Here is a 14,460-nt window from a genome sequence, read left to right as displayed (position 1 = left end):
ACTCTGATCTCGGCCAGCGCTGAGATGTCTCAACGGTCTTATCCTCATCGCGTGGCGCAAAGTAAAGCAGTGTTATCTTCATCATGGAAAAGCAGTCGCCGTTTACGTTGCGGTGTCTGGCAACTGCGCAAAGAAGCACCGAAAGAGAATCTCTGACGGAAGCCGGCAGATGACTAATGTACTTGTCTTGTCCCCTGTGGCGCCACCCAGAGGAGACCAAGGCGCGTGCCCGGCAGGGCCCAAAAAAGATAACGTTAGGCTCCGGCCCGCATGTCAGTGTGACATGAGCGGCTCATAAATAAAGCACTACCCCTTCCAAGAGAGGAAACGATCACTGAGACATCTAGGATTTTCCCCTTCTTGGCTAATACAACAAAGTAAGAGTAAGAGTTTTACCTCGGCAAGAGCGCTCCGAATGTAATGAGTATTCGCGCGTGTTTCTGCACACAATAAAGACTAGTTGGCACCATGCACTTTGCTGAAACGACGATCGGCCCAGGTTTCACAGACACAGACCTTTAATAGTTACTGCTCTGCAAGCGGGCCGCTGCGAATTCATTGTATCTGCCGCTTCATCTGTCGTGCCCTCAGCCTTTTTCCATTGAGTTGACAATTTAACCGAACCTCCGAACTGAAAACCGTATTTTGGATTTTGTTTCACAAAAATCAATTTAACGACCAAAATCAATTTAATTCTCTATTTGATCAGGACGGTTCGGCCGCGCGCCACTGTGCCCAATGCGTGCGCGAATGCACCTAGACGCGCTAATAGAGCATCCTGCAGAACTGGTCTGCCGTCAGCAATAAAAAAAAAGAACCGGTGTGTCGTGTAGACTGTGCAAGCGCGACAGCTCACTGTATCCTGTGCCAGCAAAGTACATATTCTAAAAAATATTTATACTGCCATGCAAGCATCACATCTCGTCTGTCTTGGGTAAAAACGCAGCCATCACGGTACAGACAACAAGGGTGAACAGATTTTACTTCCATTTCCAAAGTTACTAAATGGTTTTACAGTAACACAGGGACGACGCTAACAATGCCAGCACTTCCACGCTAAGACTGGGCGAATACAAATTATAAGCTGTAAGATAAACTGAAGGGAGCAGTCTGCATTATTCGATCTTGGCCCTAGGTTGGCGGCGACGCACGGGAGGAGAATCAAAGGCTCGTCATCTTCAGACAGTCGGCTCACGTCTTTTCGATCACATTCTGCAAAACACAAGTAATCACGTCTTAAGTTTCGTCCTTTGCACTTTGAAAGGGAAATGTAGATACAGTCTGCGTTTCATGCATGCATCATGCATGCATAGACTGAGATTGCCGCATTGCTCACCTGTGCTCCCAACTAAAGAGAGTGATGGATCTTAGTGGTGGTAGGGCGGCGGCGGCGGGCTCGGAGTGGGGGTCTTGTACGCCGGAGGAGTCGGAGTCGGAGGCTTGTACGCCGGCGGGGCGGGCGTCGGAGGGCTCGGCTTCGGCGCCGGCTTGTAGGCTGGTGGTGTCGGCGGCGTGGGCTTCGGTGCCGGGGGAGTGGGCTTCGGGGCCGGCTTGTACGACGGCGGCGTCGGCTTCGGCGCCGGCTTGTAGTTCGGGGGCGTAGGCTTGGGGGCCGGCTTCGGCGCGGGCTTGTACGTCGGGGGAGTCGGCTTGGGGTCCGGCTTGTAGGTCGGGGGCGTCGGCTTCGGCGCGGGCTTGTAGGTGGGCGGTGTCGGCTTCGGCGCCGGCTTGTAGGTCGGGGGAGTCGGCTTCGGCGCCGGCTTGTAGGTGGGTGGTGTTGGCTTCGGCGGGTACGTCGGCGGCGAGGGCTTGGGTGTGGGCTTATACGTGGGAGGAGTGGGCTTGGGTGCCGGCTTGTACGTTGGCGGCGTGGGCTTTGGTGTGGGAGTGGGCGGCTTCGGGGTCGGGGTATACGTGGGTGGTGTGGGCTTAGGCGTCGGTGGCTTCGGGGACGGAGTGTACTTCGGTGGCGTCGGAGCCGGAGGCGTGGCCGTGGGTGGCTTGTACGCCGGCGTGGGAGGAGTGGCCGTGGGAGGCGCCGGCTTGTGGGAGCCAGCCGGAGGCTTGGCGTGGTGGTGGTGGTGGGGCGGCTTGTGGCCCTTGGGTGGCTTCTCGGGCTTGGGAGACGGGGTCACCGGCGTCGGGGTGTAGCCGCTGTCCGCCTGGATCTGGACCACCAGGCTCACGGCCAAGAGGGCCACCAGGAGAACGGCTTTGCCACCCATTCTCACTCACTCCCTCACTGCAGTGCCTACTCTTTGGCAAGCTTGGATCAGTGTGGTTGTGAGAAAAATGGTAACCCATGCCACTCTTTATATACACGGGGCACTCTTGGATGCTTGCGGGCGCATGTGATGGGGCGTACTGTGGCGAGAGGATAAGCATGTGGGGGAGAGAGGGAGGCTTCCCCGTTGGTCACTCCGGCCGGAGCCGGGGGTGTACCGTGTAGGAGTAGTCTGAGACCTTCGAGACGAGAGAGCCTAGCCTAGCTAGTGGCCAGTGTTCGAAAAAAAAAAAGCTAGTTGTTGCCAAGGTAGGGGGGCCCAGAGGAGCAGGTGGTATTTACATTGCTCAATGCAGGCATGTCCTCCAGTATAACGTCTCGATGCAAGCGTTTCACAGTACGGCCATGTGAAAGCCTGACCGGGATCACACGATAATGCAGGACTAGCAGAGAGAAATGACGATTGCCTGATAGGTGAGGGCATAGGCGCCCTGCCCTAATACTGTTCCTTATTATAATCATGGCTTTATGTAGTAACAGTACTTTTTTTTAACAGCTGTGAAAAGGCTAAAAAGTGTATCATTGCTTCACGTGGGTTGAAATACGGAGTAACAAGTTAGAGTTGTTGATAAATTTCAATTTCTTATGAAAAATTCAAATCTAAGGCAACAAATTAAAGAAGATCATGAAAGGATACACTCTAGATCCTTGCACTGGCGATCAACTACTAGGCCATGCTTTTTTTTTCATAGTGTTTTTTCTCGAAAAAAAAAAGATACGAAGGAAGTCATTGATACACACAGTCCAAATAAAAAAATTGATAGACAAACACAACACTTTAGTGTCACGGAAAATGTGTTTCCTAAATCTTATTGATAGACTTTTTGTCAATGAAAATTTGTAGGTTCTTATGTGATTTGAACCATGGGACAATGAAAAATTAAAGTTCACATACCGAATTGGTCAATCGGTTATTTGCCAACTTATATTAGTTTGTAGATTATTTGTGATAATAAACCATAATGTGATATTAATGTTTTATGAAATTATTATATCAATATCCGGGTTAAATTTAGATCGCGAGTTTTTTTTTACTTTGAAGCAATTTTGATTAGTGAATGTATGGTTCGCTAGGCAGTCAATAACTCATAGGTTATGTTATTCAGTAACAATTATTAAAAATGTAGCTTATACGTTTGTAGAGTTATAACTTTGCAAGTACCAGTTTATTGCAATTTTTAAAATTATATTATAGATTACGGCGAATGGAGGTGCGAGTACTACTTACTCCGTAAATGGAGGTGCGATTACTACTTACTCCGTAAAATTATAGTATAGAGAATATTCTTCTGACTCGTGGATAAAACAACAAAAATACATATCGGACCCACATGAGCCTTAAACCACTTCAATGTTTCATTGTTGTACCGTCAAATATCATTTTCTTATTGAATATTCACCGTAAATATATGATCCAAATGCCAAAATAATTCAGATGACATGGATGATGGTTCACTTCGGACATCATTTTGTTTTTGCCTTTGGTATACTAGATAGATGCAATAATTGTAACGACCAATTTACTTGTGTCTAAATCAAAATCTCACCCATTTGACTATGCAAGTGGCATTACTGCTATATATCTCCAGATTTTGCAATGAATCTGCTGTAAATTCATCGGAGCAAGACACATGGAATACTACTGTCACGAACGGACGGTGCTGCCCACAAGTGTGTGGCGAAAGCTCTCACCTCAGTCTGATCGCCTCTTTCTGAAAGGCTGGAGACAATTGTCTTCTTCCCTCCGCCATGCTTGCAGGAAAACAGGGAGAGATTGCTCTGCCCCCCAGAAATCGAGACGCTAACAATTCTCGTCTTTAATGATGCTGACACCGAAAACACTCGAAGGTGGAATCGGCGTTTAAATTGGTCGGCACATGAAGAGAAATGCTAGTACTAATAATGGAGTAGTTTAAAAATCATATTGGACGACGCACTAATCTGACGTCTAAGAGAATTGTCCCCGTCGGTGAAGTCGTCCTATCTGTGATTGGTCGCTGCTAGCTAATTCTGTACACACAAACAAATGCTGACCAAGTTATCTCGAAGCATAACACCGTTATTTAGCTAGTGTACTTTCAATAAATACCTCGGTGTAGGGATGTTTGTAACGAACATATGCTGAACCGTAGTGAGAGCTAGGTAGTAGCTAGACAAAGATACTGAACTACATGTAATGTTAACAGGGTACGGACAACATAGTCAGGACTCAGGACCCAATAATTGCTCTGATATTTACGTGCCTGCGCATATTTTCACCCATTCTGCAATTCACCCCTCATCTAGCTTAGCTTTGCTTTCGTAATGTTTCACATTGGCGTGCCGAAACGAGGTGCTTTGTCAATAGCTGGCGGTTTCGATAAGGATGCCCTCGCTCCACATGATCATGAGACTAGCAATCACTTTCTCCGTACAAGTGTTTAAAATTACTCTATATAGCAAGCACTTCCATTTTACTTCCCTTTTGGTAAAAATAATCTCACAATGAACCAGGTAAGATGACAACGTCATGTTACCGTATGCACAGGCCTGGGAATGTACTCCATTTGTTACGATGGCTGAGATTGGCTAAATCCATTTGTTACATCGATTAGCAGTCATCGTGTGCCACTGAGAGCCTGTGTGCACACATATGCTTCCAAACAGTTTTCCCCACCCCAGGTATGAACACGCCCCCTGTTCGTCCTTGCCAGTGGTGTGATTCTTCATTCTTTTTCTTTTTTTGTTGCGAGACAGTGATTCTTCATTCGGGTAGAAGAGATTCTCACGCACTTCTAACGCATGTGACTCTTCGAAGAAAAGGAAAACAACTCTTCACTACTGTCATATACGCTCTCTCTGTTACTCTGACGCACCATGCATTCATGGCTAGGTAGCAGTGCCTAGGTGCATGGATCAAAGTCCACACGCGAGAATCTCTTCCTTTGCAGAGGGCGTACGAGCGACATGATTCCCTGAATGCTTTTCAGGAACCACGCATGGGACGAAGGGCATACGTGTGTCCGCTCCGCTTGAGCATAAATAATTTATGATTCCAGTGCTTTCGTGCTAGTCTCGAGATCGAGGACGAGGCCGAGTTCTCTTTTCCTGCTGCCGAAACGAGCTAAAGATGAAGCATGGGCTCACATGGAGACATGGAGTGAATCTAGACGAAGCCCGAAGCCGAAAGCACTGGCGAATCAGCAACCGAGCCAGTTCCCCTCTTTCGTGAGGTCGCAAGCCGGAGCCCGGACAAAGCAATGCCCTGGTCTAGTGGCATGGCGATGCAGTATAGAGCTCGTGATGGGACCAAAAGGCCCGAGCAGCAGGGTTGAATTGGATGGGGTACCTGTGCAGCTGTGCTGGAACAGCGCTGAAGGGTCTTTTGGTGCGACCCGACTCGTCGAGATGAACAACAACCGGACGGTGCACTGTTATTGAGTCTCATCTTGAACATGTTAAGCTTTTTTTTTTGCGGGGGGAACATGTTACGCTTTATATTTCCATTGCTCATTTTTTTTTTGAGATGCCATCGCACTTTCAGTCTTGACCACAGTTGCAACAATGTGTCTTTTATGAATTCGGAATTCTTCCTTTTTCGATGCCGCAAACGTGTGACGTGTCAGAGATGTGAATTCGGAATTAACGTTGGGCAGACGACCAGAGGAGCGATAACGCCCAACAAGTTATTTCTGGGATGGATGAAGCTGTGGCGATCAATCTATTGGTTTGCTGTACTATACTAGTGTTTGACCTGAGGCCCATTATTGCTTTTCGACACAGGCCCATTTTGTTTTTCTTAGAGTAACCTGAGGCCCATTATTCAGTTCCTGGAGTTCATAAGAACGAAGTGTTTGGTTGGGTTATTGGCTTATGAGAACCAAAAGCTAATACTAAGACACTAAGTGTCCGTTTGGGAGGGCTTCACTCCATCTAAGTTCCGCTCCAATATCTAACTTCATTCCGCCTCTAAACTTTCCTTCATCTCAGCTCCACTCCATCTCATAAATGTGTTTGGCACATAAACCAGCTCCGGACAACCATTTCCCTTGTTTGCTGATTTTTTTTTTCTTTCCGTTATGGATCAATGTCGATTCCTTCATGTGTTCGTACGATCAGCGCAAGTATTTAGGAATTGATCAACGTGGCCGATTAGCACAGCTAATTGATCAGCGCAAGTATTTAGGAAAAGTTTCTCGGTTTTAGTATTTTGTATAATCTGTTCTTGAGAAGAATATTTTTCATGCCTAATTGATAGTTTCTCCGTCCCAATATACGAGGCACGCACGCATACCAAGATTACAAATTTAACTAGCAAAATCTAAATCATACTCACTCCGTTTCATAATTCTTGTCTCAAATTTGTTCAAAAATGGATGTATCTATTTCTAAAAAGTGTCTAGATACATTTAATATTTCAACAAGAATTATGAAATGGAGGGAGTATTTCATAAAAAAAAATATCATTAGATTCGTAATCAAATAAACTTTCTAATGATATGTTTTTATGTCATATAATTTATATTTTGGTAGTTAAATTGATGATCTTGGGACGCGTGCATGCATCATATATTGGGACGGAGGCAGTAGTTCGGAAGCAAAGATGTTTTCCGCGCGTCACCTGGGACATTGAGGGGTACCAAATTGAAGCACAGCGTTGATCCATGTCATCCAGATTATTTTAACAATCAAATCTTACTTCAACGGTCAAGACTTAGTTAGGGATAAATTTGTTGGACTAGCATGAAACATCAAATTTGTTGTCCACGTAGGACCAATATGTGTAGTCCACCTAGGAAGCAAAGACCAATTTGGAAAGATTTCAATCAATTATGAAAACATCAATTGATTGCAAATCAATCTCACTAGTTTAACATTATGCTAATCATTTGGACGATTTGTGGTTTATCAATGTTTTTGCAAGTATGGCATGTATACAATTCCTCCAATTAGCCTTAACATAATAATACCTAGCATAGAATAGGAAGGAATGGAATCAGCCAGATCAGGATCCAGGTCCATGTTGGGGGTTCTGGGTTCATCTACCTTGAGCACGGGACAATGGTGCCAATCCCTGTGTCGGAGACGGAGCCACCTCCTGAATCAGGGCCTGATCTGGCCGCGATCCGTGAGAGCGCGGGCGTCGGCCATCGGGGCGGCGTCCTGCACCACCGGAGTGCGCCACCGACCGGACGACGTAGTGGCGCTTGATTATCCCAGAAGAAGCATCGTCAACAGCCACGTCTGAATCGTACTTCTGTCTTGCGTCAAAATGCGTAGCGAGTAAGCAGTGGCGGCCAACTTGGGTAGGCATCCACGTATATCGTCTTGCGCGGTCAATAAAATGGAGCTACCGTGGACAATGAACACCACTAGCCTTCTCTCCCACTGTCCCACACCACCCTTTACGGCTCTTCTTTCTCGACTTCTTAATCTCCGTCTCTGATTAATTAAGAACCCCAAAAGGATCTTCCGTCCTCGCCAGTCAACTACCGCCACTGCCCCCCGTATCGCCTACTAAACGCTAGCGCCACTGCCCGTATCACCTAAACGATTAATACGGCATTGACTCGTGATGGCTTCGATGTTCGGCCCTGACTCGGGCCTAAATACAGATCAGGAAAAGTTTGCCCGGCTAGCTTTATAAAGACAAGGAGACGGCTAGCTGTGCAATTTGGTGCACAGTTGTATGTGGTGGGGGGCCGTGGGCGACCGACCGTGCACGCAGGGCGAACTTTAAGTTAGGCTCGCAGTCGTGGATCCTTTGGGTCGTGAAGATCTTTCCACGGTTCGTCGATTCGATCCCGCTTGCAGCGGAAAAGAAAAACTCCCGTAAAAGGAGAACTTGCTTTGGGTTCTGCCGCGGTTTGTCGATCGGAACGCACGATTTTCAGTGCTGAATTACTTTGTTTTCTTAACACGCCAAGCGAGCTGTTTACTCAGAGACCAGTCCGTTGATCAAGCATCTTTGGGACGTTTTGCTTTCCTCCTAGCATGTGGGTGGAGTGGAGTGAACTGGACATGATCCTAGATGGGTCAAATCGAGCAGGGACTTCGATCGGATGCCAACGTGGAGATGTTCGATCAGGCTTATCCTCTGTCATGACTCATGAGCACGCGCGTTGCTTTCAAGCTACGGATGTGTAATCAGTAATCTACCCCCAACCAACGACACTCTTGAATCATTAGCATGATGGAACTAGCTGGTTAGTGTACCTGATAAGCCATGAGCAAATGCTCCTCTGTCCATGAAGTCAGTAGGACTGCAGAGTATGTCACTTGTGAATTCTGAGAAGTTTGTGTTACAGACGCATACTATGGGAATGATTAGTATGACTGCGGACTACGTATGTGCACGCTTGTTGCATGAAGTTGGAAGCTTATCAATCCAGAACTCGTGTCGATTGCATGAAGTTGGAAGATTATCAATCCAGAACTCCTGTGAGCGCCTGAAATGTTTTGGCACACGAATGGTATATCTCTGGCTGTCAATCTCCATTTACTTTCATACTTATTATTCTTCTGTCAAAACTCTACCAATGTACATATTTTTTCTCTTCTTCACGAATCAATTCTTCTCTTTCTCTATCAACTTACAGTTTAAACAAATCAAAGAAAACATGAATAACAAGTTTATCCCCTGTTCTGTTCCGAGCTTGCAAGCCATTCGTTTAGCTTGGGTCAGAACGGCATGATGTGGGTGGTCTTGGAGTCGTAGCCGGCGAGGCAGCTTTTGGCGTTCACCTTGTATATCTTGAGCAGCTCCACGGCCATCTGCCTGGCCGGCGGCGAGCACCCGCTCTGCAGCAGCAGGAGCAGCCTCGTCAGCCCGCCCTCGGACGCCGCGGCGGCGTCCGCGGCCCTGCGGTCCTTGTACTTGTGGCACACCGCCCAGAGCACGGCCACCGCGGCCTCGGCGCCGTCGCGGCCGGACTTCATCATCTTGTCGAGCACGGCAGGGACGGTCTCCTCCGCGTCCTTGCACAGCTCCGCGCGGCCCTCGGCGCAGCCCACGGCGGACTCGAGGATCCGGAGCGCCTTGGCCGACGCGCCGGGCTCCGCCGTGGCGTGGAGCGCGCGCACCGCGGCCGAGACGGCGCCGAGGCGCACCATCTCGGCGCGCGCCGCGCGGCGTAGCCCTGAGATCGTGGCCAGGCACGAGAGGCCGGTGCCCATGGCCTTCTTGTCCAGGCTGCCTTTCTCGTCGACGGGCCCGATGAGCCGTATCAGCTCGGCCACCAGCTGGGACGATTCGGCCACGGCCGCCTTCGCGTCGGCGTCGGCATTGTCCAGCAAGAAACCCGCGAGCCGCGCCGCGTCGATCCTTGCCTCGAGGCCGCTCCCGCCACGCAGGACGCGCGCCAGCGATGCGGCCGAGGCCGCCGCGTCCACGGCGAGGCCCGTGGCGACGCGCCTCTTGTTCGCGTCCTCGATGCCGTCCAGCGCGACGATCGCGGCGAGTACGCTCACGGCAGCCTCGGCGCCCTCGACGCTCACGATCTGATCCCCTTTCCGTCTGAGCACGGACGCGACGGTCTCCGCGGCGCGGCCGGCGCCCACGAGCGCGTTCTTCTCGAACTCGTCGACGTCGTCGTCGGAGAGATAGGCCGCGAGCTCGCAGAGCGCGGGGGAAGGGTCGGCGCCGCCGCCGAGGGAGGAAGCGACCTGGCGGACGAGCCCCGCGGGGGAAGGGCCGGCGGCGAAGAAGGCGACGGATCCGGCCGCGGCGGGGGAGCAGGAGGCGGCGGAGGCGGACCAGTGGGCGATGAGGCTGCGGAGTGTGAGGTTGGGGACGAGATCCGTGGAGGGGAGCGGGAGCATGGTGGCCGGGCAGGTGGTGTGGCCGGAGTCGAGCCACCGCTGTATGGAGGCGCGGTCGTACGTGACGCCCGTGCAGAGGCTCACCGGCGACCGCATGACGTCCAGCGAGATCGGGCACCGGAAGAAGCTCGGGATCTTGACCTCCAGCCCCTGGTGCTGAGGCGGGAGCCTCATGCTCGTGCTCGTCTCCTTCCTCACCATGGCTCCTAGGCTAGCAATCCTTTTCCTTGTGGAGCAGGGAATGCAGCAGAAAGGGGAGGAAGGCTGGGGAAGATGGTGGGGGTGGTGGTATATGGAAATGGAAGTGGTGGTGGTGGAGTGTCCTTTGCGCCGAGCGCCCTGGTCTGCCGTGCTCGTGCAAAATGCTCCCTGGTGGTCGCAATTTTTCCAAACGCCTTTTTTTCGTTTCTTTCCTTCATTCCTTGCTTCCTTGGAAATGTTTTTCAACATACTACTGGAACGCTGCTCATTGTTCTTCAACTCTTTTACGGAAGCAGTTGTTCTTCCTCCAAAAGTCAACATTGTCTTGAGAAACCTCCAAAAACAACTTGCAAGATTTTCCAACTGGTCCACATGCAATTTTGGAGATCCTCGGGTGCTTATCTGCCATAGCAAAGAGCGTGTGGAACACAAGAAAAGAAGGAGCATTCAAAGACAAAGTGGGGGCAGTCAAAGGGAGGGAAATGATCGGTGACGTCCGGCGCGGGGTGCGGGGTCGCTTTCCGGGGCTGCTTTGGGCGCGCGCTCATTTTCCTTTCCGCCTCGCCCCCACTGTGTCCCCGACGGAAAATGCAAGCGCTTCCCTTTTGGAATTATTCTGGGCTTAAGCGGCCGGATTTTGTTCTCCGGTCAATGGTCAAAGACGTCGTGATCTTTCACAACAAACCGAAAATCCACACACGCACAGGCTGGGTGGTGTCGACCGCACGGGTTCTTGCTTCCATTCGCGTCCACCTCTGCGCTCGCCCATGTCGCTGCCGTATCTTTTGTCCTAAGTGACCTTGATTGAAATCTAATTGAACAGATAGTCTCTTCTAAATTTTCCTTTTATCTCTGAATCTCTGATCCCTTGGGGTCGGTGCTAAGGAAAATGGGGCCGGAACGCGGGTTAGCGCTAAATGGCGCTCATGATGCACCGGATAAACTAACATCGGCGTCACTGTAGCTGGTGCCGTGATCCATGAGTTCGACGTCATAGTGATTTTAATACTCTCTCTGTTACAAATATATATAAGGTGTATAATTTTCATTGACTATTAAAATTTAACAAATTTGATCAAATTCATAGAGAAAAATAACATTTAAAGCCCCGAATAAAAAATACTAGATATAATAAATTATATTTACATAGTTTATTCATCAACAAGCATGATAAAATATATTTAAATAGTACACATTAATATTTTTTCTGGACAACCATGAAAAAGTATAGAAAATTTGACAGTCAAGAGTTTTACGGTACACCCTATATTTTAGAACGAAGGTACTTGCTGCGTAAATTGTAAAAGAATAAAATGCATCCGATGTCCCTATTCTTTTACGAAGGTGTCAAGTAGATCCCTGATCTTTGAAAATGCACGTTTGGGTCATCATTATTTGTTAAGTGGTTTATCCCAGCTTTCTCGCCTGTATGCGCAGCTCCGGCCGCATGACGTGACTGCCACCTAGACTTTGGGCCCACATGTCAGGCAACGACGTGGCGGAGCCGCCAGCCCCTCTGCCGCCTAGCGTTGCCTCGTCGAACGCCAGTGAGGTGAGGAGAAGGAGAGAGGGCCGCAAAATGAGAGAAGAATAGGATGCTCCAACCATTCTTGTTTAATTATGGGCGCTTTTGGCACTGAATGGTCAAACTCAATGTTCTTTGAACAATGCAAGATATTTATAGATATGTCCACCGTGAAGACAAATTGTCTCCATTGAAAACAACGCAAGCAGCTTACCGATATATTTTTCGCAAAAAAAAAAGCTTACCGATATATTGACTACCCAGATGAAATATGGGTCGAAAAGAGACAAGATATGCGTTCTGTAACAAAATGTGCACAACTTTTACAGCATACACAAAATTGGATACATAAAACTTGACTAGCCGGCGCTCGGTGATAGTTTAAATCTAGTGTGAGCTTAGTGTTTCCATGCACTACTCTCGTTTATCTTTTTGAAGCATGTATTTTAATTTATTTTACCATCTGTATCAGACATTACGACACCTTTTTTCTTATCTAGCATAATGTTCTCAGGATTACCCAATTTAAGAAGCTTTCCATTACCCAATTTAAGAAGCTTTCCATGGACTTTTACTCCATTTAAAGTTTTGGCATGTTCTGACTGGACAGTGCCACCTCCGGTAACATATGTGCCACCTTTCCTTATACTCTATTGTTTGCTATGTTTTTGTTGGCTAACTTAGCTTCGCCTCGTTTTTCAAGGATTAGAGCATCACCGAGAGAGCTCCTACTTCATCCCCTATCCTCAAATATAGGTTTTCTAGCAAAAAAAAAAATGCATCCAGCAGTCTCCCTATCTTCCTCGCGAAACTGAGGGCGCCCCCAAATCGCCCTCCCAACGACCCAAACTGAGGTGCCGGCTAGGGGCTCCCGGAAGCAAGGATCTCAACGGCCAGCTCCGATTCGCGCCAAGGTTCGTCCTCCTTCCCTCCCTTCTCTCCCTCGATTCGCGTTTTTGGCCGATGGGGAGGCAGGCGTCACCGGCCGAGGATGGGTCGGGGACGGGTCGCGGCAGTGGCGGGCGAGATGGGGGAGGCTGGCGGCAGTGCTGGGCGGGATGGGGAGGCGCTGCTGGGCGAGATGTTGAGGCCGGGAACGGTGCTGGGCGGGATGGGGGACATGGGGAGGCGGCGGTGCTGGGCGAGATGCGAAAGCTGGAGGCGGTGCTGGGCGAGATGGGGAGGCCGGCGGCGGTGCTGGGCGGGTCGGGGGCGCGCGGGCAGAATGGAGAGCCAGAGAGGAGGGGAGGTGAGGTCGGGGGCTTTGGCAGAACAGAGAGGAGAGAAAGAGATAGCAGAGAGATGAGAAAGAAGAAAGAAGAGAGAAGAGAGAAGAGAGAAGAGGTTAAATTGGTAGATCAATTTAGTAGTTCTTTCATGAGATTAGATCATACAATTGTGACTAAATTGCTTATAATTTCTTTCATGGTAGCAGTTCATACACTTGATGGATGATCACAGTTCTCCTATGGGTTTGTACACAAATATGTTGAGTGAAGGATACAACGAAGAAGCTTGGGGCCAAAATTTGAGTAGTCCTCTGGGTTTGTACGCAGCAGATCATACACCAATACATGCTGAAGTTCCTACTCCTCCAGTAAAAGCAAATAACAAGAGGAAAGGAAATTTCACCGATAAAGAAGATGAAGTTTTGGTGGTTGCATGGTTGCATGCTAGTATGGATCCAATAGTAGGTACTGAACAAAAGAATGCCACTTATTGGAATAGGATTCATGAGGAGTATGAATCCCACAAGCCAGAAGGAAGTGATCACAATGTCAATTCCTTATCGCATCGTTGGTCCGCTGTGAAAGAACAAGTGGGTAGGTTTTGTGGATGTTATGAGCAAATTACGCATAGGCGCGAAAGCGGGAAGACAGAGCAAGACAAGGTAGTTCACCTAGTTGTTTAATTTCATTGTATATTCATATGTTAGGTGCAAATATACCGAGACATGTTCACTTGTGCAGATTGTTGATGCTCTCAAATTGTTCAAGTCACAAGATAAGACCAATAAAGGGTTTGTGCTAATGCATTGTTGGAACATGTTGCGTTTCGAACAAAAGTGGTTAGCTCAAGTTGATAGGTCATCTCAAAGTAATAAAAAGCAGAAGTCAAGCTCCAATGCAAGTCCAAACATGTCTACTCAAGAAGCCAACACGATCCATCTTGATGACTTTGAAACTACATCTCCTGTCAAAGCGGATCACATGAAGAGACCTATTGGGAAGAAGGCGGAGAAAGAACGGCAACGTCGAGGTAAAAATGTTACCTCTTTAGAAGATAGTAATGTTGTGATGGCTTTGGATGTTGAGTTCTCAAAGAGGACAGAGATGGAGATGGCAAGAGAAACAGCAAGACAAGAAAGAGAGATGGCAAGAGAAACAGCAAGACAAGCAAGAGAGGATGCAAAGGAAAAGCGTTATGTTGGAGCACTTGCAATGGAGAAAAGGAACTATGAATTTGACGAAAGGAAGATGGAAATGGAGATAATAAATAAGGATCTTAGTTCGTTGGATGATGACCAAAAAGAATACTACAAGATGCTACGGCGTGATATCATTGACCGACGATCTAAAAGATCAATTTGAGTATGTTGTTGTATTAACTATTTGAGTATGGACTATGGTGTTCTATGCACTATTTGAGT

At 48.5% G+C, this 14,460-nt stretch overlaps 3 protein-coding genes across 5 annotated transcripts; 1 reads left to right on the top strand and 2 right to left on the bottom strand.

Moving 5' to 3' along the window:
- Positions 1-959: 959 nt before the first annotated feature.
- Positions 960-2,308, bottom strand: LOC100846053 (extensin). The gene is made up of 2 exons (XM_003579679.4): positions 1,337-2,308; positions 960-1,212 (listed from the first exon to the last, which is right to left on the bottom strand). The coding sequence occupies exon 1, from the start codon at positions 2,223-2,225 to the stop codon at positions 1,368-1,370; it is 858 nt and encodes a 285-aa protein (XP_003579727.1). The 5' UTR covers positions 2,226-2,308; the 3' UTR covers positions 960-1,212; positions 1,337-1,367.
- A 6,157-nt stretch (positions 2,309-8,465) lies between these two features.
- On the top strand, positions 8,466-14,460 carry LOC112269519 (glutathione S-transferase T3-like). 3 transcript variants are annotated; one of them, XM_024456378.1, is made up of 3 exons: positions 8,466-8,736; positions 13,246-13,701; positions 13,781-14,460. In XM_024456378.1, the coding sequence occupies exons 1-3, from the start codon at positions 8,512-8,514 to the stop codon at positions 14,399-14,401; spliced, it is 1,302 nt and encodes a 433-aa protein (XP_024312146.1). In that variant the 5' UTR covers positions 8,466-8,511; the 3' UTR covers positions 14,402-14,460. The 3 variants fall into 3 exon arrangements, 2 of the variants coding, with proteins under 2 accessions (XP_024312146.1, XP_024312145.1); XM_024456377.1 differs by having other exon boundaries at positions 13,243-13,701; XR_002961382.1 differs by lacking the exons at positions 13,246-13,701; positions 13,781-14,460 and adding an exon at positions 11,723-12,010.
- LOC100845749 (U-box domain-containing protein 27) lies at positions 8,740-10,608 on the bottom strand. Its single transcript, XM_003579678.4, has one exon. It carries the CDS (start codon positions 10,604-10,606, stop codon positions 8,945-8,947), a length of 1,662 nt encoding a protein of 553 aa, XP_003579726.2. The 5' UTR covers positions 10,607-10,608; the 3' UTR covers positions 8,740-8,944.

This window comes from Brachypodium distachyon, chromosome 5 (genome assembly GCF_000005505.3).
Source record: "Brachypodium distachyon strain Bd21 chromosome 5, Brachypodium_distachyon_v3.0, whole genome shotgun sequence".
Classification (NCBI taxonomy): Eukaryota; Viridiplantae; Streptophyta; class Magnoliopsida; order Poales; family Poaceae; genus Brachypodium; species Brachypodium distachyon.
The sequence above is the reverse complement of the archived record's forward strand: the minus strand, read 5'-3'. Positions and strand labels throughout refer to the sequence as shown.